The sequence below is a fragment of the Alternaria incomplexa genome (genome assembly GCF_024043165.1).
Source record: "Alternaria incomplexa strain BMP 0042 chromosome Unknown scaffold_16, whole genome shotgun sequence".
Classification (NCBI taxonomy): Eukaryota; Fungi; Ascomycota; class Dothideomycetes; order Pleosporales; family Pleosporaceae; genus Alternaria; species Alternaria incomplexa.
The window spans coordinates 505,080-527,770 of NW_026249865.1; the positions used below are offsets into that span (position 1 = coordinate 505,080).

At 53.5% G+C, this 22,691-nt stretch overlaps 6 protein-coding genes across 6 annotated transcripts; 4 read left to right on the forward strand and 2 right to left on the reverse strand.

Moving 5' to 3' along the window:
• Window positions 1-164: 164 nt before the first annotated feature.
• Window positions 165-1,323, forward strand: J4E90_009568 (uncharacterized protein; the record flags this gene model as incomplete). Its single annotated transcript, XM_051439087.1, has 2 exons — window positions 165-233; window positions 283-1,323. 2 exons carry the CDS (start codon window positions 165-167, stop codon window positions 1,321-1,323), a joined length of 1,110 nt encoding a protein of 369 aa, XP_051287164.1.
• Window positions 1,324-1,876: 553 nt separating this feature from the next.
• J4E90_009569 (uncharacterized protein) lies at window positions 1,877-3,490 on the forward strand (the record flags this gene model as incomplete). The annotated part of the gene is made up of 1 exon (XM_051439088.1): window positions 1,877-3,490. One exon carries the CDS (start codon window positions 1,877-1,879, stop codon window positions 3,488-3,490), a length of 1,614 nt encoding a protein of 537 aa, XP_051287165.1.
• A 671-nt stretch (window positions 3,491-4,161) lies between these two features.
• Window positions 4,162-4,993, reverse strand: J4E90_009570 (uncharacterized protein; the record flags this gene model as incomplete). The annotated part of the gene is made up of 2 exons (XM_051439089.1): window positions 4,162-4,840; window positions 4,887-4,993. The coding sequence occupies 2 exons, from the start codon at window positions 4,991-4,993 to the stop codon at window positions 4,162-4,164; spliced, it is 786 nt and encodes a 261-aa protein (XP_051287166.1).
• A 2,887-nt stretch (window positions 4,994-7,880) lies between these two features.
• J4E90_009571 (uncharacterized protein) lies at window positions 7,881-10,430 on the forward strand (the record flags this gene model as incomplete). Its single annotated transcript, XM_051439090.1, has 3 exons — window positions 7,881-7,900; window positions 7,991-8,664; window positions 9,535-10,430. 3 exons carry the CDS (start codon window positions 7,881-7,883, stop codon window positions 10,428-10,430), a joined length of 1,590 nt encoding a protein of 529 aa, XP_051287167.1.
• Window positions 10,431-12,669: 2,239 nt separating this feature from the next.
• On the reverse strand, window positions 12,670-13,753 carry J4E90_009572 (uncharacterized protein; the record flags this gene model as incomplete). The annotated part of the gene is made up of 3 exons (XM_051439091.1): window positions 12,670-12,983; window positions 13,036-13,644; window positions 13,693-13,753. The coding sequence occupies 3 exons, from the start codon at window positions 13,751-13,753 to the stop codon at window positions 12,670-12,672; spliced, it is 984 nt and encodes a 327-aa protein (XP_051287168.1).
• Window positions 13,754-15,858: 2,105 nt separating this feature from the next.
• On the forward strand, window positions 15,859-20,658 carry J4E90_009573 (uncharacterized protein; the record flags this gene model as incomplete). Its single annotated transcript, XM_051439092.1, has 6 exons — window positions 15,859-17,450; window positions 17,506-17,576; window positions 17,626-19,038; window positions 19,089-19,294; window positions 19,345-20,152; window positions 20,204-20,658. 6 exons carry the CDS (start codon window positions 15,859-15,861, stop codon window positions 20,656-20,658), a joined length of 4,545 nt encoding a protein of 1,514 aa, XP_051287169.1.
• Window positions 20,659-22,691: the final 2,033 nt, after the last annotated feature.

Below are 22,691 nucleotides of genomic sequence, written 5' to 3' on the forward strand. Positions count from 1 at the left end.
GACCATGTAGTTCTGTCGGGACTTCAAGGTGCTGCGGCGAACGCACGTGCCTCGGTAGTGCTCGGAACGTTCCGAACGCGCGCCTCGATGACACTTGGCTTCCATTCCACTCTTCGATACTGCGACCTTGCGTCCTCATGTTCCCACACCAGTGACCGAGCACTATGGCGATATCGAACGTGTCATTTGACACTCTGGGTCCTTTCCTAGTGTGGCAGTTTCTCATTCCCGTCGTAAGCTAGCCCTCACACCTGCGGCACGGCAATATCTAACGCGACACAGGCAGCGGGATGGGCCCAGTCCATTCTCTACAGCATCTTCATTCGCGCTGGCGACCCGAAACCGCAGCCCGGCACTCCGCGCTTCATAAAGCACCGCCGCAACATCTTGATCGCCATCTACGCCGCCTACTTCGCCTTCACCATTTACGAAGTCGACTTCAACTTGCAGCGCTCTAGCAATGCATACAACGACCTTGGTGTACCGCTAGACGTCGACGAGAGCGCACTGAATACGCGATTCAGGAGGCTGACGATTCGATACCACCCAGATAAGATTGGGCCGAACGTGGATAGAGAGAGGGCAAATGACTTCTATGTTCATCTGAAGCGAGCCAAGGACATCATAATGGATCCTGTAAAGCGATTCGCATATGACCGCTTCGGACCAAGCATCTTTGCGCAATGCCAGAGCTGTTTGACTATCAAGGACTACACAGACAGTGCGCTGCTCACTACCGCTACCACATACGGCGTACTCTTCATCATTCTAGTTGGCGCAAACGCTCTCGGCTTCCTAACAGACGGGTCATACTGGCGCTACCTAGGACTTCTCGCTGTTGCGACTTTCGAAATCCGTACCGCTCTTCGTCCAGATTACCCCACCTTTCTCTCGAAATACTTGAACCCGTTCGTCGCAAGAACCAACCTGCGTCCCCCATACCTACCCTTTCAAATCATCACGATATTGAAGAAAGCTGCGATCTCTCTTACGCAGTTTCTCGGTCTGCTCATGCCACTTTACCGAAGCGACCCTCAACATGCCGCTAAAACCAACGACGATACCGAAGACACTCGCCACAAGCAGCTTGATCGTCTCAGCGCGCTTGTTGCGGAGAGTAATAAGGATGCGAACAGACTGCTGGAGCTCGAAAGCGTGCCATATAGGGATAACGAGAGGGCAAAGGGCGAGCTGAGGGAAGCACTTAAGAAGTACATGGTGCAGAACGTGGTGCATCAGGAGAAGGAGGTGAGGAATGCTATGGGTGAGGTCATGATGCGGAGAAGGACGGGTGTTCCGCACGGTGCCGTGGGCACGAAATAGTACTAATCCGAGCCGATCGATATCTGTTACCAATACACGGCTTTTAATCTCTGTTCTATGGATACAGCAAGAACGCGTTTCTGGACTCTGTCTACCATGCTCCGCTGCCTGGTGATTCTACTCAGAATGTCGAGCTGACAACATGGTTGAATAATGGCAGATTAGAAAAACAGGATAGAAGATCCCTGTGCACTAGCGAACTCGGCCTCTATCAGGATGTATCGCAGGTTCATGAGCGGGTGATTAGTGCTATGGTTTTAGCCCTTTGTTGCTAAACCCGACTTTTGCCCCCGCTATGGAGCGAGCCCGACGATCCGCCAATTCCCCGCAGCCTCCCCACATCTTCTAGGACCATTTCAGCAACCTTTCCGGCAACTCAGTGGAACATCTCGCGGCCGTCGGAATAATCGCGTCCGCTTTAGCCTAGAAAGAGAGGCACGATGATGTCGATGTGCTTTCTGTCATAGCTTCTGATGGCATATGAAGCTCAAGTAGCCGTGAGAACATGGTACGGCTACCTCCATAAACCACCAACGACCTCAATACTTCCATAATGGCCTCACTCAGAGTCGCCGTCATCTCCCTCGCAGCATCCGTTGTCTATGCATACCCGACGACGGATCACTCCGGAGCTGGATGCCTAAGCGTACCAAAGACAGCAGAAGGTGCTTCGATACCACATAGCAACTCCTTTGCCTCATTCTCATTCGAACCTGCCTTCTGGGTTGAATTCTTCGGTAATGCTAGTACTCCCAACAACCTTACTTTCAGTGTCTTGAACAGGATCCATGAGCATGGTGGAAGTCCTGTCATCCGACCTGGCGGCATTACCATGGACAGCATGATATTCGACGCAGACGGTGGCGACGTGGTGCGTACCACTAGTCCGGAAGGCGGCGTATGGCGGACCACTGTTGGACCTGACTACTACAAGAGTTGGAGTAATTTCCCCAATGGCACCAGGTTCATCTCAACTCTCAACTTCGGTAATGAGAGTTTGGAAATCTCTACAGGCCTTGCAGTCGCATCGCTTACCTATCAATCCGACAAGGTCGCGTACCTTGAGCTTGGTAACGAGCCGACCAACTATGACGAGAGCCGGTGGAACGATTCGACTGCAGCCTATGTGCAGCAATGGAAACAGTACACAGCTAGTATCGATACCGCGCTGGATGCTTTGAACAGTTCAGATCTTCCTCAAGAGCGCTGGTGGGCATCTTCCGCCACGACTGATGACTCAGGCCTAGAGGTTCGACCTGCAGCACTCATCCCTGCAGGCATCGACTCAGAAGATCAGGTTGGCATATATTCGATACATTCGTATGCCTTCTCAACCTGCGATCCAGAACGCGCCGCCTTGGCCACCATCGAGAACATCCTCAATCATACCGAGCTCACACGCTACTGCGATGAAGAAATTTACCCGTCTGCCCGCGCTGCTCTCGATGCTGGAAACAACTGGAACATTGGCGAGTTCAACTCCGTCTCTTGCTCCGGTGCACCAAACGTCACCGACACATTTGCGCAAGCACTCTGGGTCATTGATAGCGAGTTAATATACGCGACAAGGAATGCCAGTTCCACGCATCTACATCAGGGTGCTACGCTTGCCCTTCAGTCGGACGAACAGCTCAACACGCCCGGTGCAAATGGTAGTCCAGGTTTCAGCACTTATTCAATGCTGTACCCTCGCGACACCGAGTTGAGAGGCCCGGCACGAACTCTGCCCTCTTTCCTCGCGCAGCTATTCATGGCTGAGGCCTTTGCTGTGCCTGACACTCGGGTTCGTGCTCTCGAACCACCTGCTGGCGTTGATCCAGAGTCGTTCTCTGCATATGCGTTCTACGTTGACGATCACCTATCCAAGCTAGCACTCGTCAATATGAAGCCTTTCTACGCCAACTCGACAGATAACTTCTCTGTACATGTTGATCTATCGGGCGCTGTGGGTTCCGACGGCGGATGCTTAGGTGTAAAGAGATTGACGGCACCATTCGTGAACACTGGGAATAGCTCCTTGACATCTTGGGCTGGGCAGTCATTTCCTCAGGGTGAGCCGATGGGCAATGTGGTTGTTGAAGCGGTTGGGACAGATGCTGTAGTGAACGTGAGGGGTAGTGAAGCAGTACTTGTGTTCTTCGACAAAGACAGCATATATGGTCTATAGATGCTGGAATTTATCTGGAGCTTCTAGTGTGAACGAATAATGGAGGCATTGCGATAGCAGTTGACAATTACGTACAGCGCATGAAACGTGCGTTTATCGCGTCGTCCCTTCTGCGAGATGAAAATGATCAGTCTAGGCTCTAGAATTGAGATGCTGGGATTGGCCGATCGTCATGGCGTTGCATCGTGGCTTAAGCCAAGCTGCGCTGGTGGAGAGGAGTCGCGATCCTTTTGGCCCCTGTCACTGGCTAGCGCATGTATCCTTTCGCTCACCTCAACGCAGCTTCCATCGAAGTCCTTTCACCAACACCAGCTTTCCATCTCAACTCATCATCCCTTGAAGCTCACAATAGCGTCCAATCAAAGGCATCCACTGATGGTGTCGCTCGGGGATCATTTTCGGCCTTCGTGCGGGCCGGAAGCCATTGCCTAGCCACGGATCGCATGGCAGCAATAAGAGACGAAACACGGCAAGCCTAATTACGCCTGGCCACGCCACCAAAACTTCTTGCAGAGGTCAAAATTATACCGATCATATCAGAAGGAGCACACAAAAGACAGCTGCACCACCTATAAGCACAAGCGTCCTGATTCATCTATTGACTCCTACGCTAATGTAAAGTATATGCTTCATAAAATCAAAGATATGCGGATGACCTTTGAAATTCGACGTCACACGGTCGCTAGATTTATGCGCAGTCCCGTCCCTCTGAGAGTCTCTACCACACTTCCTATCTTCAGCATGAACTGCGCAGCTTCGTAGGAGAAGCGCTCGTAATCACCATCTCCCAGAGACCCTTGCGCTAAATCGACTTCGATTACGACCTCAGTTCGAGCGGTCTTGATGACAGTGAGGCCCTCAATGGTTTTGCAATACCGCCGCTCTTCAAACAGCCGCTTCTCCGGCAACAGAAACGCAAAGTCAAGCGGCCGAATCTGTATGTGCAAGCGTCTTGCATAATGCGCTGGAATCATTCCCAGCCCGAAACCATCCGTTTCAAGAAACGGTTTGAGCAGAAAGAGCTCGTGATGGGCAAACTTGAATGTACGTGTCCAGTAGTAGCATTCGAGCAATTCTCTAGCAACCTCATTACCCAAACCTCCTGCGCTCATGTATGCTGCGGTGGGGTCTTCGATCCATTGATAAGAATGCTGGCCGCACGCCTGTCGGATGAGGTGCGCGAAGCGTCGGCCGTTTCCGGTTGCTGTGCGCCGGACGATGACTTCGTTGTCATAGGATCCCTGGACGCAGAACGCATACACCCGGTTGCGGAGCTCACGTGGTAGACGTGTATAGATGTCTGAAGCCAATTCTTCGACTCGAGGTGTGCGAGGGTTTTGGCTGCCGTTTCTAGCAAATTAGTCCTGACCGGGTCGTAGTCGCATTCGTCACTCACTGCTTCTTAAGTTGCTCCACAAGGACTTCGCTGTTCCATGCAAAATTCTGCTGTCGCATCATCTCAAATCCGTATGAGACGTCGTCGAATCTGTCCATAACCATCATGTTTCTCTTTGTGATCGACAGCGCTATCGGAAAGTATGTTTTGATGGCATGCTAGTTCCTAGGATATATACTCCAAAGCAGCGGTGTCTCGCTCAAAACTCGAACCCACTTCGCAAATGCACACAGGTAACCACGTGAGTGCTAACTGGCAACGATGCTTTTCGCGAGTGCTTTCGCGGTACATCCTACACTAGTCTGGCCGCCACGCGAAGTAATCCGGATTAGGAAAGCATTGCGCATGGCACGGATCCTGTGGGAAGCGAAAACAGCAGCAATCACTTCAAAGACGCAACGTCTGGCAGCATAAGCCCGAAAGCAACGCCGCAGTCGCCGATATGAAATGACCCGAGTTGAGGCCTAACTGACCGCCTTAAACACCGAGCTCGCCTGACGCATGTAGGTTCTGCGACAGCTTCGCAAGGGCTCCTGCTTTGTGCGAGACCCTCTAAGATTAGTTGCACATTGTAAGCATCTGACATACAACCCAGTCCTCTCCATTGGATCACGCGCCCATCCCTTTGGCCCCTCTTCGCCGCTTTCGCCGAGCTGAAGTGTGCATTGGTGTGAAGGTGCTTATGGTCACGTGCTTACGCCCCCACTCTTTAGGTACCCACGGGTATGGACACCGGAAGTCCTTGTGCGTTCCGCCCGTTGATGACCTGGGACTCAACACATTTCCCGGGAAAGAGCTCAATATACCAGATGCGAACCATCCGACGACTTTAGTACACCCACTACGGTTCGGACCGCGGATTGGCAGAACCCCCGCATGCGGCACAGCACGCTCAACAATAACGGGAAGCACGATGATGGCACACAATTACAGTCGATCGAGGACCCCATTTCTGTCCAGGTTAGTCGTCGGCGACGTTTGATGGCATCTGACATACGTTTGCTGTGCCACATCCAGGTAAGACGGCGCTTACATACGCCCTGAATCGCAAGCTGCTCACACCGTAAGCCGCACACGACTTGTCGCCAATCGATCGCGAAGATAAACACGACCCCTCGAAATCCATTTCTCATCGTCACCGTCATCGATTGGTCAGGAGCAGATCTCCTCGCACTGCGCGTCACGACTTTCTCCACCAACATCCATCACAACATCAGAACTAACCGCGATGAAGATCCGTCACTACGAATGGGGACCGTGCCACGTTCTTACCGGGATTCATCCACACCTTTATCTCGACATCGAACCGGGTATCGTGTCCTCCACACCCATACCCCCTCGGGGACGTCCTCTTCGCTTACAGCACGAATCCTTCTGCAACTCAAATTATCCTGCGGCCCCATCCTGATCCATGACCTCGACTACACGTCTCTGGACGTTCAAGGAGATCATCTCCGCGCCGGAAAAGTACTAGAGCACACCCGGACAGTGAACTCCGCCCTCCACCCCGTGTGACGGTAGTGACACGACTTCTTGGGGATGTTGTTGATAGTGGAGAGGCTCGTACGGTTCAATGGGTACCAGATCGTACACGCTGACTACGCTTACCACCCTAGAAATGACGAATTTTCAGCTGCTAGAAGCAAGGCGGGCGAACGCGACACGCACTAGCTTCATATGTAGTCGAACCACCTCTGTCGTCGCATTATCTCTTGGCACTGACCCGGAGTCAATCGTTAGATCTGGGGTCTCCTCGTCCTCCTTATCCCGTTTGCGTACTCGCCCCTCCCGGTGGTAGAATTCACAATAGATCGCGAGGCATTAGCTGGTTCGATAGGCCCTCACTTCGCATGCCGCGGTCAGGCAGTCTTGTGGCGCTCGCTTGGATCGAGAGATTTCAGGCTAGTATTATGCGGACTCAACCAGTAGTCCATTTTCGACGGTCTTCGTTATCACACCAACCTATTGGTAGATGATCAAGGCGCCAACACGGCCGAACACGATTGCTGGGGACCATGGAGGTCGGCGAGATACACACATCGTCGACTGAAAGGTTCGCTAGCGACTTTGGCAAGCGCCAGCGCCTAGTGCACTTCTTTCTCCCGCCTTGTTCACGTATGAGAAGCTCAGACGACTCACCGGAGTTACTCAATGATCTCTGCGGCCCCCTATGAAGGCCTGAGAAATTATGTATAATTTCTTATTTCCATTTCCATGATTGGTCATAGCTGCGTTACCAAGGGGGGATTATTCAACAAAGAAAATGTCCGAACGCAGCGGCAGGATCACAGCGTGATAATCGAACAAAGGAGGAGCAACATGATCTTCGACAATCTTAACATTTAAGTGTCGAAAAATCCTTTCTGAATGCCTAATGAGGTATTTCTTCGCGAGAGCACAGAATACAGGAACGCGAACACTAAGGCTTCACCATTTTCGCCCCGTCAGCGGCGTGCTATTGACGGCATACAAGCCGGTTTCGTGCTGCCACAAGGCTCGAAGTCTTCCGAACAGGCCGCAGTTCGTTGGCGAGTCGAACTTGTTGGTGGCATACCAAGTCTTCGCGGGTGTGCTGAGGCTGCAGCAGATCTAGCGAAATCACACCCATCTCATGTCTTACTCGCTAGCGGTAGGCTATTTTCACATCGCTAAAGGCAAAAGTAGTGCTCACTGGCCGGTGAGGACCTTTTCAGCCCGCAAATCACAAGGTTGTTCAGCTAGGCCATGGTAGACCAAGTCTTCGTATGGATGTGTTGAGCACTCCGGGCTACGGGTGAGTCAAGAGTGGCGGAGTCTGGACTACACATCGCGAATGGGTGTAGGTGCGATGAGCGCATCTGCTATGGGGTGACGGGACGGGTGTAAGGGAGTAGAGAGTGATAAGCTTACGCCCTCCTTGTCGCAGTTGGTTTTGATCCAAGGGGAAGATGTCTTCAGTGAACGGTATGTCACGCACTAGCAAGAACGATGCTATATACATCATTGGCCTGGGCCATGAGTACCCGCCCCATTCGGTAAGACAGGAGCAGTTTGAGGACTTCTTGCAGCGCTTGTGCCCCGATGAAGTAACTTCACCAGCGTCAGTCATCCAGTGTCTTCCGTAGGAACTATTCGTCTAATGCTAATGGCCTCGCCAGTATCCAGAAGCTCATCCAGTTCAACAAGAAAACCAAGATCGTCTCCCGCCCAACTATCCTCGACTACACAGGATGGACCAAAGAGAACACTGCACCGCCGGATGCCGACTCCATCTCCCGAATGTTCCGGACAGAAGGTGTGCAGCTCACCACCTTGGCCTGCAAAGAGGCTATGCGAGAAGCTTGCCTTGAGCCCAGCGACATTACGCACACGGTAGCAGTGACTTGCACTGATCAGAGCAACCCCGGCTATGATCTCTTTGTATGCCAGGAGCTTGGGCTTGGTCCAAACGTGCAACGAGTGCTACTTCATGGCGTGGGATGCGCAGGCGGTCTATCAGCGCTTCGTGCAGCTGCTAGCATCGCCGCTGCCGCATCACAAAGAGGACGGCGCGCCCGCGTCCTGGTGATGGCGTGTGAGATATGCAGTCTCTCTATTCAGGCAGAGGTCCAAGCGGCCTGTGAAGACGACAAGCTACACGTAGCCCCAGCGCTATTCTCCGATGGCGCAGCGGCGCTAGCAGTATGCAACGGTCTTGCGCTGGCAGACAAGCAAAAGCCAGTGTTCGAGCTGAAAGATTGGGACAGTGTAGTTGTGCCGGGTACTTCGAGCTACATCTCGTACGATATCGAGAAGCATGGTATGTTTCTGTAACGTCCAGTGTTGCGTTTTTGTTGCTTGGAGTTGATGTTAACATATCAGCAGGCATGATAGCTACTATCAGCAAACACGTTCCAGGCACAGCCATCGACGCCATCTTACCCTTGTTCGATCGACTGCGTGCCACCCTCAATACTACTCACGTCGCTGCATCGGTGAATCGCAGTCCTGCTTCGAACTTCGATTGGGCCATTCATCCTGGCGGTGCGACCATCCTACAGGGGGCCAAGCAAGCTCTGCAACTCAACGACGACCACATCCGAGCCTCCCTCGACGTGTACCATAACTATGGGAACTCATCCAGCCCGACCGTGCTCATCGTGTTGGACAAACTTCGCCGAATGGGAGAAGGCAGAGAGAACATTGTTGCGACCAGCTTTGGACCGGGGGTTTTAGTTGAAATGTGCTTGATGAGACGATGCCGCCAAGACGCAACAGCATCATCATCTTCATCTAGCGTACATACGAAGATGTATACTGTATGGCTTTCTCTACACTCACGGTTGTCAAAGAGGTGGACCCAGGTACAGCCAAGGGCCATGAAAGGTATCAAGAGAAGGACGAGCGGGTATGCCTCAATTGTACATTAGTAAATATTTCCGAAATGAATGCATGCGTACATAAAGAACGGTCTCGTGAAGGCTGCGTCGCGGTGGGTGCTGTTCGAGTGCACAGGTAGCGATTGGCTCTACGCGAAAGTGGGTCCGATGACGTCAACGCGTCTGGATCTCGAAGGGACGCGACTTGCTATGATTGCATTCCTTCTCAAATTTGAGACACAACGCAACGCGCATGGCCCGCACACGCTCGAATCAGCGGTACAGCGAGCAAGCTGAAGCAGTTCCACCAGTTCTGAGTGATGACGATGTCAGAGAACCCGATGATCAGCTGGCGACACCATCTGCATCCTTCCAAGACCGACTGAAGAAGTTCCAATACACCGAAACGCGGACGAAGCAACCCACCGGGTCACCATCCGGATCGCCGATAGAACCTAGAAAGCGCAGTAGGACTACTGTGACGGCGGTCGCAAAGATCGCACCAGAACCTTCCCCACGACCGAAGAAGAAGAGGAAACCCAGCAAATATGCTGACCCATCCAAATACGCGCATCTATCGCCGCTGGTCGACATACTAGAGCCTAATCTGATCTGTGTCTTCGTTGGCACGAATCCAGGTGTTCAGACGGCCGCTGCAGGGCATGCTTATGCCCATCCCTCGAATCTATTCTGGAAGCTGCTCCACTCCTCAGGACTTACCGACCGTCGACTGAAACCTGAGGAAGATCGGAGTCTCCCTGCTCTTTATTGCATGGGTAATACCAACATTGTCGAGAGACCCTCCAAAGATGCTGCCGAGCTCTCGAAAGAGGAGACTGCGGCCGGTACGGCACAACTGGATGCCAAGTTCCTCAAATACAAGCCAGAGGCTGTGTGCATAGTAGGCAAGGGTATCTGGGAAGCCATCTGGCGGTATCGCTATGGCAAGAACATGGGCAAGAAAGATTTCAAGTATGGGTGGCAGGATGAGGAACACAACATGGGCAAAAGCGAGGATGGCCAGGAAGAGCAGGATACCGATGGCAATATATGGAATGGGTCCAGGGTCTTTGTTACTACGAGTACGAGCGGTCTGGCGGCAAGTCTGAAGCCGGCCGAGAAAGAGGCCATCTGGAAACCCTTCGGTGAGTGGGTGCAGAAGCGAAGAGCCGAACGGGGCTTTGTGCCTCGGCCAGCGGACGCATAGGAATCCGGTGACGACGTACCGTAACCCCAAGGGTTGTCAATCACGGCAGTCGTCGCTACTTTCGCGAAAGAGTCGATAGCGCAACGTATCTACTGTGCAAACGAGCGGCAGATCATCTATGTGCGCCCCTTTCGACTTCCACGCTACGACTTCTACGAACTGTTCTGCTGCTTTGTCTACCAAGCCACGCGTCGTCTAACAGTACGAAACGATGAGCTGTCATACAAATCGACCCGTTTGTTTGGTACTGACAATCCTGGGATCCCATTGCTTGTATGCTTGTATCGAGATTGCGCCTCACCTGCGCCACAAGAAGTCACCATGCTGGTTAGTCGACTGCCCTCAAAGTCCTTTTACCGCCAAGCCGGCTCCCAACCAGAGTAACAAACATCGCTTTTCGGACCGCAGACTCTCCACTTGGTCGCCGACGGCGTACATGCTGACTTGGCGCCGGACGCATCCGCGCCGCCCAAGGTCTTCGGCATCAATACCACAGTAGCTTTCGGACCCCTTGGCGGTGCGTTCGTCTTTGTGTCAGGCTTCACAAGTAGATTCGTGGCAGGAGTGTGGTAGGCATGATATCGTCAGAGCACAAGCTTCGTCGCTGCTGTCATGCCAAAGGGACGAACGACTGAGCCACTTGACTGGCCCGTCTAATATTGCCTGTTGAAAAGTGGCGCCACAGCTAAGCTGCATTGGTCACTAGCGTTCGGAACAGACGGCAAGCTCGCATATGCAACCCAACAGCACCTCACATGTGCCATTCACGAAAAGGTCATTTCAGCTCGCGCTTTTCCCGGATCAGTGGTAGGAAGTATCGAAAATATATGCATACGATGTTTGTTCACTATGTCTCGCATTTATGAACAGATATGCTTGCAACACCGCACCACGTAGCAAAGCAGTGTTAATCGTATCGTTCGCACGCAGAACGAAACGTTATCAAGTCATGCGCCTTACATACCAAGACTTTGCATACGCGTATGACAAGGGTCGTGCGTCTATCGTAACAGCAGTGGCTTGCCTGGTCCCACTCATGCCTCAGCAAGCCCGAGCAAATGCCACAGCTACGCGCCCTGGCTGCCACACATGTGGCGCCGAGCAAAGCTCACCCGCAGCCGTCCAAAAGTACGGAACGTATACCGGCATGGACGCGGTGAATTACGATGAGCACGTTGGGTCGTGCATAGCCTCTCGCACCCTTTACCTCGCAGATCCGGTGTTGCCGTTTGCCGAAAGCAATAGCCAGGCGCGTCAAGACGTGCAATCTTAAAAGACACGGGTTGGTCCCCCTAAAGTCCCACTCTGCTGTGCCACACATATCGTCTGCCACACTCCTCTGCCACAGTACACCCTCAACACCAGCCTCTCTTCACTTGCCACACCCACGAGCTAGACGCTTCACCAGCCACGAGCCCGCATCTCTATTCCAACGTCAGGTCTACAACACCAAATTATTAAATATGAGCTACCCTGCTCCCCAACAACCTGGCTACTATGGCCCTCCGCAGCCGGGCTATGGGCCACCGCCTCAGCAACCGGTAAGTCTAATCTATTATCATAACGTGCAATTGCAAGTTTGCGGTGATTTGGGGTGTGGCTGACGCTGTTCGTGAATTAGATGTACTACCAACAAGGACCACCGCCGCCACAAGAGGAACCAAAGAAGGAAAGGGGATGCCTGACTGCTTGGTAAGTCTTTTCTTCCTTTTCGCAACACTGGCTGGGTGTTGCAAAATTGAAGAAGAGAGACGGAGCTAATGCGATGACTAGTCTTGCGACCCTGTGCTGCTGCTGGCTCTGCGGTGAGACATGCGAATGCTGCCTCGATTGCCTGGACTGCTGCGACTGCTGTTAGCCACGCTCACTACAACATGCGACACGGTGACGACGATGGATTAGAGGGAAAGGGATGAATACACGCTCACTACATGCTCTCGGTTCAAGGGCGCGGATATCCATGGGTTTTCGATGGGGGCACAACGGTGGAGAGGTACGGGATAATGGCCTTGGTTCGTCACTGCAGTGACGATGGAGTTAAGTGGTATTGCCTTAGTTTGTACAAATCTGAAACCGTTTTCCTTTGAATCCGAGTGAGAGAATCACAAGTTGGCTGATCCTTCCTTCTTTGCACTATGCTAACAATACTCGTGGCTCATAAGTCTTAGAAAATACCTGTCGTTACACTCGTGATCCCTCTTTTCTCCACGCACCGATCGATCGACCGAAAGTCCTACATTTAGTCGTCGTAGTTCTCTTCGAGTTCCTCCTGATACTCCTCCTGCGCCTCGATGAGCTCCTCGCGCTTCTCCTCCATGGACTCACGGTCACTACTTGAGATGGAGTCACCGTCGGCGTCATGGGTGGGAACGGGAGGGGGCTCCTCAAAGGCCGGATGGTTATCATAGTCATTAGGGTCTGCTGGGGGAGGAGCGCCATAGGCGGGATCAGCCCCGTAACCAGGGTCAGCACCGTAGCCACCTGCAGCAGCTGCGGGAGCCGCCGCTGGAGGCGCATATGACTGCTGCTTCTCGTCGTCGCTGCTGTCGTCGGCTAGTATGTGTTAGTCGCGCTGCCGCATGTTATATACACAAAAGCAACATACCAAGTTGATGGCCAATGAAGGCACCGGCTGCGATACCTCCGACACCAGCGGCGGCGAGCATGGCACCAGAATGGCCCTTCTTCTTCTCAGCCTCGTTCGTGGCAGCTCCAGACTGCGTGTAGTCGTGTCCCTGGTGGCCGTGGGTGTTGCCGAACAGGCCGCGCTCATCATGACCGGCTGGCGGCATGTAGGGTGCGCCTGCTGCGGGTGGCGCATAGGGACCAGGGGGCATATGCGAGGGAGGGTCCCATTGCGTGCGACCAGTTGCTTGCTCAATGTAGAACCATCGCTGGCTGTTCTGATCCCATTGCTGAGTCCAGCCCGGTGGCATCGGCGGGGGCGCACCATACGGCGCTGGTGGACCTGTGGGTGTGGGGGCGCCGCCATAAGGCTGCTGTTGTGGATAGCCCTGGGGTGGGTAAGCTTGACCTTGAGGCGGATATCCTTGGGGTGGATATCCTTGACCCTGAGGAGGACCCTGATGCGGGTAACCTTGTCCCTGGGGTGGGTAGCCTTGGTCTTGGGGAGGGCCGCCTTGTCCACCTCCATAGTAGCTATCAGAAAGCGCGCGATCACCAGGGCCAGCACCACCGGGAGCAGCATGGGAGTCTATCCAAATAAGAACTTGGTCTCTTTGTTCATTATAGAGTTACTCACCGGCTGGCTTCTTGTCGTCGTCATCCATGAGCTCCTTCATCTTCTTCTTGAGGAAATCCATCGTGGTTTGTTACCTGGCAATCGTGTATTTGTCTTGTAAGTATTTCTAAGAAAACAGTATGTGGGATAGCAGAAAGCACAGAGAGAAGTAAGTATGGAGCTGATAGTATGCGCGGGGCGCGACAGGACTTTAAAGCAAATGGATCTGTGCACAGTCCGTTGCCAGCGGGGCATCTCACAGCAGCCCCGGAGCGCACTGCCCCAGTTGTCTTTGAGCAAATCACTTATGCTGTACATGCTTGGCCAGATGGAGATGGCATGAGGGGAAGCAGCACGGCTTCGAGTGGAGGGGCATGTCGAAGCTGACCACTCTACTGACAGGCGGGCAGGAAAAGTGGGGTGATGAACCGGCCTGATACGTCTGGCGGCTAGCCGGAGCTCCATGGTTTGCAAGAGTTCTATTAGTGAAGCTTGGCGTGGATATATGAGGGCCGCTTCGCTGCGCGTTCAGTATCGGGTCGTGGAGATGTGCTCATTGACCTCGTGCGACGACCAGTCGAGGACAGTTTTGATTGATCTCGGTGTTCCAGGTCTTTCTTTTCTGTTCTGATCGCAGTACTCAATGTCGATAGAGTATGAAGTTTCTGCTCCAACACGGAAGCAAGGGATTGTTATTGATGGGCGTGGATGGCACAGCGTGGTGTGGCTGGGATTGGCGACGCATGCGCCATTAATGCCCTGCCACGGTGGCTAAATTTCGAGGCAGCTGCAGCCGAGACGACTTGTGCCCCCATCGTGCCACGATATCTGCAAACACGAAGTGTCGCATGCTGTATGATGTCACTGGGGGATGCGATGACCTCAACCATGTTGCACCGCCGCCCACGTTTTCAAATTGTCGTCGCAAACGCGGGTGGTGGCAGGCGATAACGGCGAGGCTTCTCGATGCCAACGGAATGCTTTGAATGAGTACGAGACGAGTCCGATGACGAAAAAGATGGACTGCATGCGCAGTTGCTTCAAACCTTGATGATACCGTTTGCGCAGCTGATATGGCAGGTACAGTGATGGGTAGTATGGGTGCGGCCACGGTGCCTGGAGAGAATGACGGACGATCACGTGACTATGACTCGAAAACATCAGGTCGGCCCGGGCCAGGACGCGGAACGGTGCGCGCACGTGGGAATGGCACAACAAGCTCACCCATGGTTGGGGGGTGCCGAGAAGCAGCCGAGAAGTCGTCCTGTGCGATTATCTCGTCTCTCGTGGTTAACGATGAGATGGGTAGCAGGTGGTAAAGAGTAGGGAAGGCTTGGCGGTATTCGCGTAATGTGAACGGGATGGAGGGAGGTACCATCGTAAGAAAGGGGCGACCAATACAGATCAGCACATGGCGGAAAGAAGCATCTATTAGTGTATGCCTGGAAGAGAATTATAAGCTAGAAGAAACCAAGTCGACGATTCCAAAATCCTGGGCTTCTCGAAGTTTAGGTTCAAGGTTGCGACGATGCAGAGGGTCATGTGTTGAATGGGTGCGGGTCTGAGGCTCGAGTCTAGACCCGTCAGATGCATGACGTGGGGACCAGCACAGTCGCGAAAGCAGCGGTGCACTGACGGGACACGGCATTCCAGCTGCTGCAGATGGCACAGACGGACATGTCAGAATGCCATGCACGGCGTCATAGCTGTCCAGGGCGTGTCGAATGTGAAGCTAAGTACGAAAGAATGGCGAGAGCGATCTCGATGGCGATGGGCTGGCCAGGGTGTTGCAGGGAGGGCCAAGCACGAGCGCAAGCGAGATCTACAGCTCTGGACGCTCCCGAGGTCCTGTACGCTGGCTGCACCAGAGCGACGGCTGAAAACAAATGTGCAGAGCGACTGTCTCCATCACGATGATGCCCTGAGGACACGACACCCACCGCATCCCACCGTCATCGCTACCGTCGCCGCGCAGCTGCACACCGACCCGCCTAGCCTCGCCATCGCAGAAGCCGCCCTTGAACGTCCGTCGTTCCCTGGTGTCATCGACTCGGCCCCTACGCGGTGAGACTGCATGCTAGATCTCGAGACGACGCTCCACCACACCGACCTTTGACGTTGCAGCGTGACGTGCGGCCGCCATCAACGGCCTTCGCCCTGCCTGTCGCCTCGCATCCCAGCATTTCTATGAGGGAGCCGCGGTCCATCTTCACAGGTATTGACACAGCGACGCCTCACGACTCCACGCCCGAGCAGCGCAGGCTGAAGTTTGCCCTGTATCACGAGCCTCCAATTACGTCACCCACGACCCCGGACCCGCCCAGCGCCCTCGACGAAACATCCAATTTGGCCATACTGCAGCCTCCATGGACGCCCAAGTCGCCGCTTGACCGTCGCCATTGCACTCCGCCGCCGGCTTCTGCGCACGGCGCTCGCCAGGTCATTGGCATAAAGCGCCCTGCTCCTCCCTCCACCGACGACGCCCTCGCGCCTACATCGCCACACCTACGAGCACCCGCCAGCGAGCCCCTGCACAAGCGCCGAAAAGCGCACCCACGCTCACGACACTCGCTCGACCACTTCGGCTTCTCCAAGAGCGCCCAGTTCCGTCTCGACGGCCAGCCACCCTCGCCGCTGTTCTTCTCGTCGCGCAATATCCGCCCGCAGCTGCCCGCACGCTTCTCCACCTCCGAGGCCTACAGGATGCTGAGCAAGACACGCGAGGACAGTGGCATCAAGACCGTCACACTCGCACGGGGCACTTTCAGCGGCCTCAGCCCCCCAGGCCCCTCGGGCGCTGCCAGCGGGCGCACTTCTGAGCGCTCAAGCCTGCCCCCCGCAGCATCGCCAGATTCGCGCGACAAGCTTGATCCACTGCGCGTACTGGGTTCCATCGGCATAGTCGAGCTGCTCGAGCAGGATGAGCGGCCAACCTTCATCGTCGACACGGGCGACTTCGCAAACTACATTCCCGAATCGTCTAGCTTGCAGATACTCTTCTCCAACAGTGCCCTCCGACTAGACTCCTCCACCTGGGAGCTGGTAGCTGGCAAGCCTGCGGGCGCTCCCTCCGACCATGACACGGCGCACGCAACACAACAATTTCGAGGATGGTTGTTGAGCACTGCAGTCCAGGGAGATGGTTCCGGGGCGAATCCTTCCCCGGTAGAACACGGTGGCATTGTATGGACCTGTTACACCTTGCGGAAACGGTTGCGCGTCGTTTCTGGTACCGTGTCCGCCCCTGCCATAGTTTTGCCCGCTGTAGACGGCCCCAACGATTTCGCTATACCTTCAACCTCGTCCGCAGGCCTTGAGTCTGGAGCCAACGGGGATGCCTCCGTATCCTCAACGCATCAAGGCGAACTGCAAGATTATTTCGGGAGCACCATTCCTACGATCCCCCAGGGTGAACCGACGCCTCCCATCTCCGCGCCCCAGCCCGAACCAAACTACAAGAAGTTCGCCGACAGAGGCAATAGCATGATTCCTAGGCTATCTCAGATCGACCTATCCGCAGCGGAAGATTCCTCTTCCTTTGGGAACGAGTGCGTATTGCGAGCTCATACTGCAGGCGACGTTGACCCGTTTCATAGAGAAACTAACACCCACCGAAATGAGCACCACGACATGGGTTTCTTCGACTGGACCAGACTAGGTATATCGCCCTCTCTGCCTCGACACATCCTATTTGCCCGCTCAATCGATTGGGCATCTACACCCTTGGGTCCCATCGAATACTGGTCCAACGACCTTCGCGCAATGTGTAATCTCATCATGTGAGTTGACTACTATGGCGCCGAATACTTGAACTCCGATTCTAATGGCGATCAGGGCGAGTCCCCATCCTGCAGCTATGTACTGGGGAGAAGAGCTTGTGGCTATCTACAATGAGGCCTATATTGGTAAGTACCCGCGTACTGACATTCAGACATCAATTAACATCTCGATTAGGGCTTGCAGGGCAGAAGCATCCTGCGCTCATGGGCCAGAGTTACAAAGTAGCTTGGGCAGAAATCTGGGATGAGGTCAAGGGAGTATTCGCAAACGCCCGTCTCACAGGCCAAGCGACTATGAAGGACGACGACTGCTTGTTTATGAAACGCAGCGGCTTCCTTGAGGAAACGTACTTCTCGTGGTCCATCATCCCAATGGTCGGCGAAGACGGCACGGTCATGGGTCTTTACAACCCAGCTTTCGAGAAGACACGACGGAAGATTGCGGAGAGGCGAATGCTCACTCTCCGCGAAGTCGGCGAACGGACTGCCACCGCTCGGGAAGTAAAGGGTTTCTGGGATCAAGTGCTAATAGCACTCACCGAGAACGAGTTCGATACCCCGGTAGTAATGCTCTACAGCGTAAACGATGAGAATGATAGTGACTCGTCTTCCTTGCAATCTAGCAGCTTGCTTGGCTCGAAACAGTGTTTTCTCGAGGGCTCGCTTGGTGTGCCAGCCGGCCATCAAGCTGCCCCTGACCACATTGATTTGAAAGAAGGGCAAGAAGGATTCGGGCCGGTTTTCCGCGAAGTAATGAAGACCGACAAGCCTGTGGTTGTTAGCATCGGATCAGCCGACCTGCCACATTCCATGATGGACGGACTCGAATGGCGAGGCTTTGGAGATCCCTGCCGCGACGTGGTCATCTGCCCGATCCATCCTACGACTGGTGAAAACATACTTGGCTTCTTAGTCATGGGCATAAATCCGCGAAGGCCTTACGATGACGATTACAACCTCTTCATCCAGCTATTGAGTCGCCAACTCGCGACCTCTCTCGCTTCCGTCGTTTTGTTCGAGGAAGAAATCCGAAGGGGGCAGAGGGCAGCCCGGCTCGCAGCGGAAGATCGTTACAACCTCTCTACACAGCTCGCTGCACGTACGCAAGAAGCCAGGGAAAGCGAGACGAGATTTACACGGATGGCTGAATTGTCTCCTGCAGGTCTCTTCATTGCTGACCACGTTGGGCGCATAACCTACTGCAACGATACGTGGTATGAGATTGCGCGAGTGCCAAGAGAGCCGGAGATGACCGACAGATGGATTGACTATGTCAAAGACGAGGATCAAGACCTCATTCTTGCGCACTGGAAGGAACTAGTAAACAACACCACTCCTATCAACATAGAGTTCCGATTCAAAGCACCTTGGGAGGACCGCAACCGGAACAAGAGCGAAACGTGGGTCTTGTTCCAGGCGTACCCCGAGAAAGATGAGGATGGGCAGCTGAAGAGTGTTTTCGGAAGCATCACGAACATCTCTCCACAGAAGTGGGCCGAGGGTTTCCAAAAGAGGAAAATGGAGGAAGCTGTTGAGCTCAAACGACAGCAGGAGAACTTCATCGACATTACGTCGCACGAGATGAGAAGTATGATACTGCCGTGTACGAAATTATTTCTTTTACTGACTACGATTCAGATCCCCTCTCTGCTATCCTGCAATGTGCCGACGAGATCAGCACCATCCTGGGCGATTTCAGAGCGTCCGGCTCCAATGTCATTGACGAGACTGTTTTGGCCGATTCTATAGATGCGGCGCAGACGATTGCTTTGTGTGCGCAGCATCAGAAGCGCATTGTCGACGATGTCTTGACGTTGTCAAAGCTCGACAGCGCAATGCTAATGGTACGAATACGATTTGATTTTCGCGAAATCTTTGCTAACAAGTGCGTCAGGTAACACCAGTCGACGCTCAACCACTACAAGTCGTACAGCGCGCCCTGAAAATGTTCGAAGGAGAAGTTCAAACGGCTGGTATCCAGATGGAGTTTGTCCTTACCGATTCGTTCACCAAATTAGGTGTCGACTGGGTGAAGATTGACCCGTCTCGGGTGCTCCAAGTTCTCATCAATCTCACCACCAACGCGATCAAGTTCACTACCACCGAGGAGACCCGGACCATCAAAGTCGTATTATCAGCATCGAGAGAGCGACCGTCAGCCAGCGATCATCCCACCGTTAGCTACTTCCCCATGCGAGCGAAGAGGACCGACCAAACTTGCGGTCCGGACTGGGGCGATGGTGAGGAGATCTATCTGGAGTTTGCAGTGCGAGACACAGGCCGAGGTCTTACGCCGGAAGAAAAGAAGCTCCTCTTCCAACGTTTTTCCCAAGCGAGCCCTCGAACGCATGTTCAATACGGCGGCTCAGGTCTTGGTCTGTTCATCTCACGCGAATTGACTGAACTGCAGGGTGGAGAGATTGGCGTTTCTTCCGAAGCAGGCAAAGGCAGTACTTTTGCTTTTTACGTCAAGTGTCGGAGAAGCAGCGAGCCACAAGAAGCTCTCGAAGTTCTTCCAACGCCATCCATGTCCAGGAAAGTTTCAAATGCGAAGGACAAGGGCAAGAGGGAATTGCCTGCGCCGTCCAAGATTGCGACTAAGATAAAAGACTTTGCGACGATACCTGCCAAAGATGGCGATGCGTCAAAGCCGAAGCCAAAGAAGAGAGAACTCAAAGTGTTGATCGTAGAGGATAATCTTGGTATATCATTGACATTTCCCCTACCGATATACTCCTACTAACACGATGCAGTAAATCAAAAAGTACTCCAGCGGCAGCTCCATAACCACGGTATCCAAACGACCGTCGCGAACCACGGCGGCGAAGCACTCGAAGCGCTCAAAGCGTCCACCTTTTGGGCGTCGCCCCAGCAATCCCCACTAGAAGACATATCAGTGGTGCTCATGGACAAAGAAATGCCAGTCATGGACGGTCTACAATGCACCTCTCAAATTCGCTCCCTCGAACAGCAAGGCAAGCTCAAGAGACACGTCCCCATCATCGCCGTCACGGCGAATGCACGCAGCGAACAAATTGCAACCTTGCTCGCAGCCGGCATGGACGACGTCGTTAGCAAGCCGTTTAGGATCGGCGAGCTAATCCCCAAAATCGAAGAGCTGGCAAGCAAATTCGGAAACAAGAAGATACCAGACGAAGCTACGCTCGCTGTGCCCGTCGGGCCGAGCGTGAAACCATATGGCGTATGAAAGAGATGGCGTTACGATTTCAGCGGTTTGGGTCATGGGACTGAGCGGTCGTTCTCCGACGATACAGTTATGGGCGGTGGGCATGCATACCATGATGGCGTTAGGGAGTCGGAATTTGCATGAAAGCGGTATTACTAGCATGTGCTTTGGCATCGGCGTGTCTGTTGTTTTTGTTTACTGTTACCGTTTTTGGGTCCATTGGTAAATATGCATATGGAATATACCCCAGGGGAGGTTGGGCGTTTTGGTCAATGGATGGTATATAGGCATATGCACTAGGGTAGTATGTGCAATGGATAATGAAGACTAGATGTTGGGATAGTGAGTGAGGGACGTGGCCTTGAGAGTGTGAGTGATGGTTCTATCACCTTGACGACTCACTTCCTAGTGCGCAGATTGATCACAAGTGAGTGCAGCTTCACGCCCCTTCCATATCGATAGACTGCGCTGTCTTGGCGCACGCTGTTGCTCTCACCTCATCGGGAGTGCCCGTGCTATCACTCACCCACGAGCTTTTGCAACTCATCGCCTGAGCTCTACACATTCTCTCCCAGCTCCTCACCCCGCTCTTCACTATTTCCGTGTGCACTACGAGGCCAGAGCTCCTGCTCTTGGGCGCTACTTCTACTCTCAGAGGCGACTCCGCCCGCCAAACAACGTCATGTCAACACCAAGCAGCGCGAAAAGGCGCCAGCCCGAGCGTGGCGCAAAGTCGCAGGCAGCGAGGCAACACATGAATACCCAGAAGCAAAAGAACGGAATGCTCGGCGCTACCCCGAGTAGCTACTACCTTGCTATGTAAGTGTGGCTCTGCTGTATCTGAGCCTGGCTAACGAAACGACAAGAGCTCAGCGGAACGCGGATAAGTCCGGGTTGTTGCGCCTGCCCCCCGAAATCCGACAAAGGATATGGACCTATGCAGTACACGTACAGACTGTTATAGTAGGCTACGGCACGTATCCCGAGGACGCGAGATACTACCCCGAACAGAGCATCCTCCGAGTTTGCAGACAAGTACATGCTGAAACATGTTTGCTGCCCTACTCCGGCAACACTTTCTCGCCAGACGACATGGGCTGTTTTAATGTATGGCTCAAGCGTCGGCTACCCGAACAACTAGCTGCTCTGCGAAGACTCGAGCTCTGGTGTCACGAGTACCCAAAATCCCCTCTACGTTTACTCTCTGGCTTGAAGCATGTCCGTGTGTACTGCATCTGCGATGGGCTGTGTCCTCTTGATCCAGGACGCGGTAAAGCAATCAAAGAGAATTTGGAAGGCATCTGGGGGAACTCTGATCTGGAGATCCAAATCGCACACGGATGATACTACGCGGGGACAATCCACGATGTGAGCTTTACTACAAGTAGTAAGCTATTCCACTTACTAAGACCCTGCAGTACATCGCCGAGAAACTTAGCTTACCGCTTGTTGTATCCTCGTTTCCAAAGAGAGCGTATGTATACCGGACGAGCAAAAGCAAACACACATCAACGGCATGGTTGCGATTATTCGGAGTCAAAGGCCATGTCAAACTCAGAATCGATGCTGACATCTTGACCATACTTCTACATCAACATGACATATTGACGCCAGTATGGTGTGAGCTTCAGACGTTGGGCGCAGTCCATCAGCGTTAGACCACTGTAGGACCGTGGAACGGAGACATCGGACCAGAGTATGGGTTCGCTAAATACACGAAACTGCTACTGACCCAAAGTCTTTTCATTCCCCATCTGTATCTTTGTATTCCAACTTCCCATACATCAACGCACTCAGCGACATTGACGCTCTTCAAAGTTTCGCGTCCACAGTTGACAGGCCCCTACCAGTGCCAGTCATAACGCGCGTCAGATACATGAAGCGGAAGGACGAAAACATCCAAGCCCAAAACAGAGACTCGCGTTGCCGACATGATGATTCGGAATGAGAGACGCGGCTATTTGCCACCGGTTCGTCGCCTTCAGGACGATATGGTAGATGTGACGCCATTCGGCAGATACGCGGCGATGTAAGCAGAGCCGATATGGTCTTCA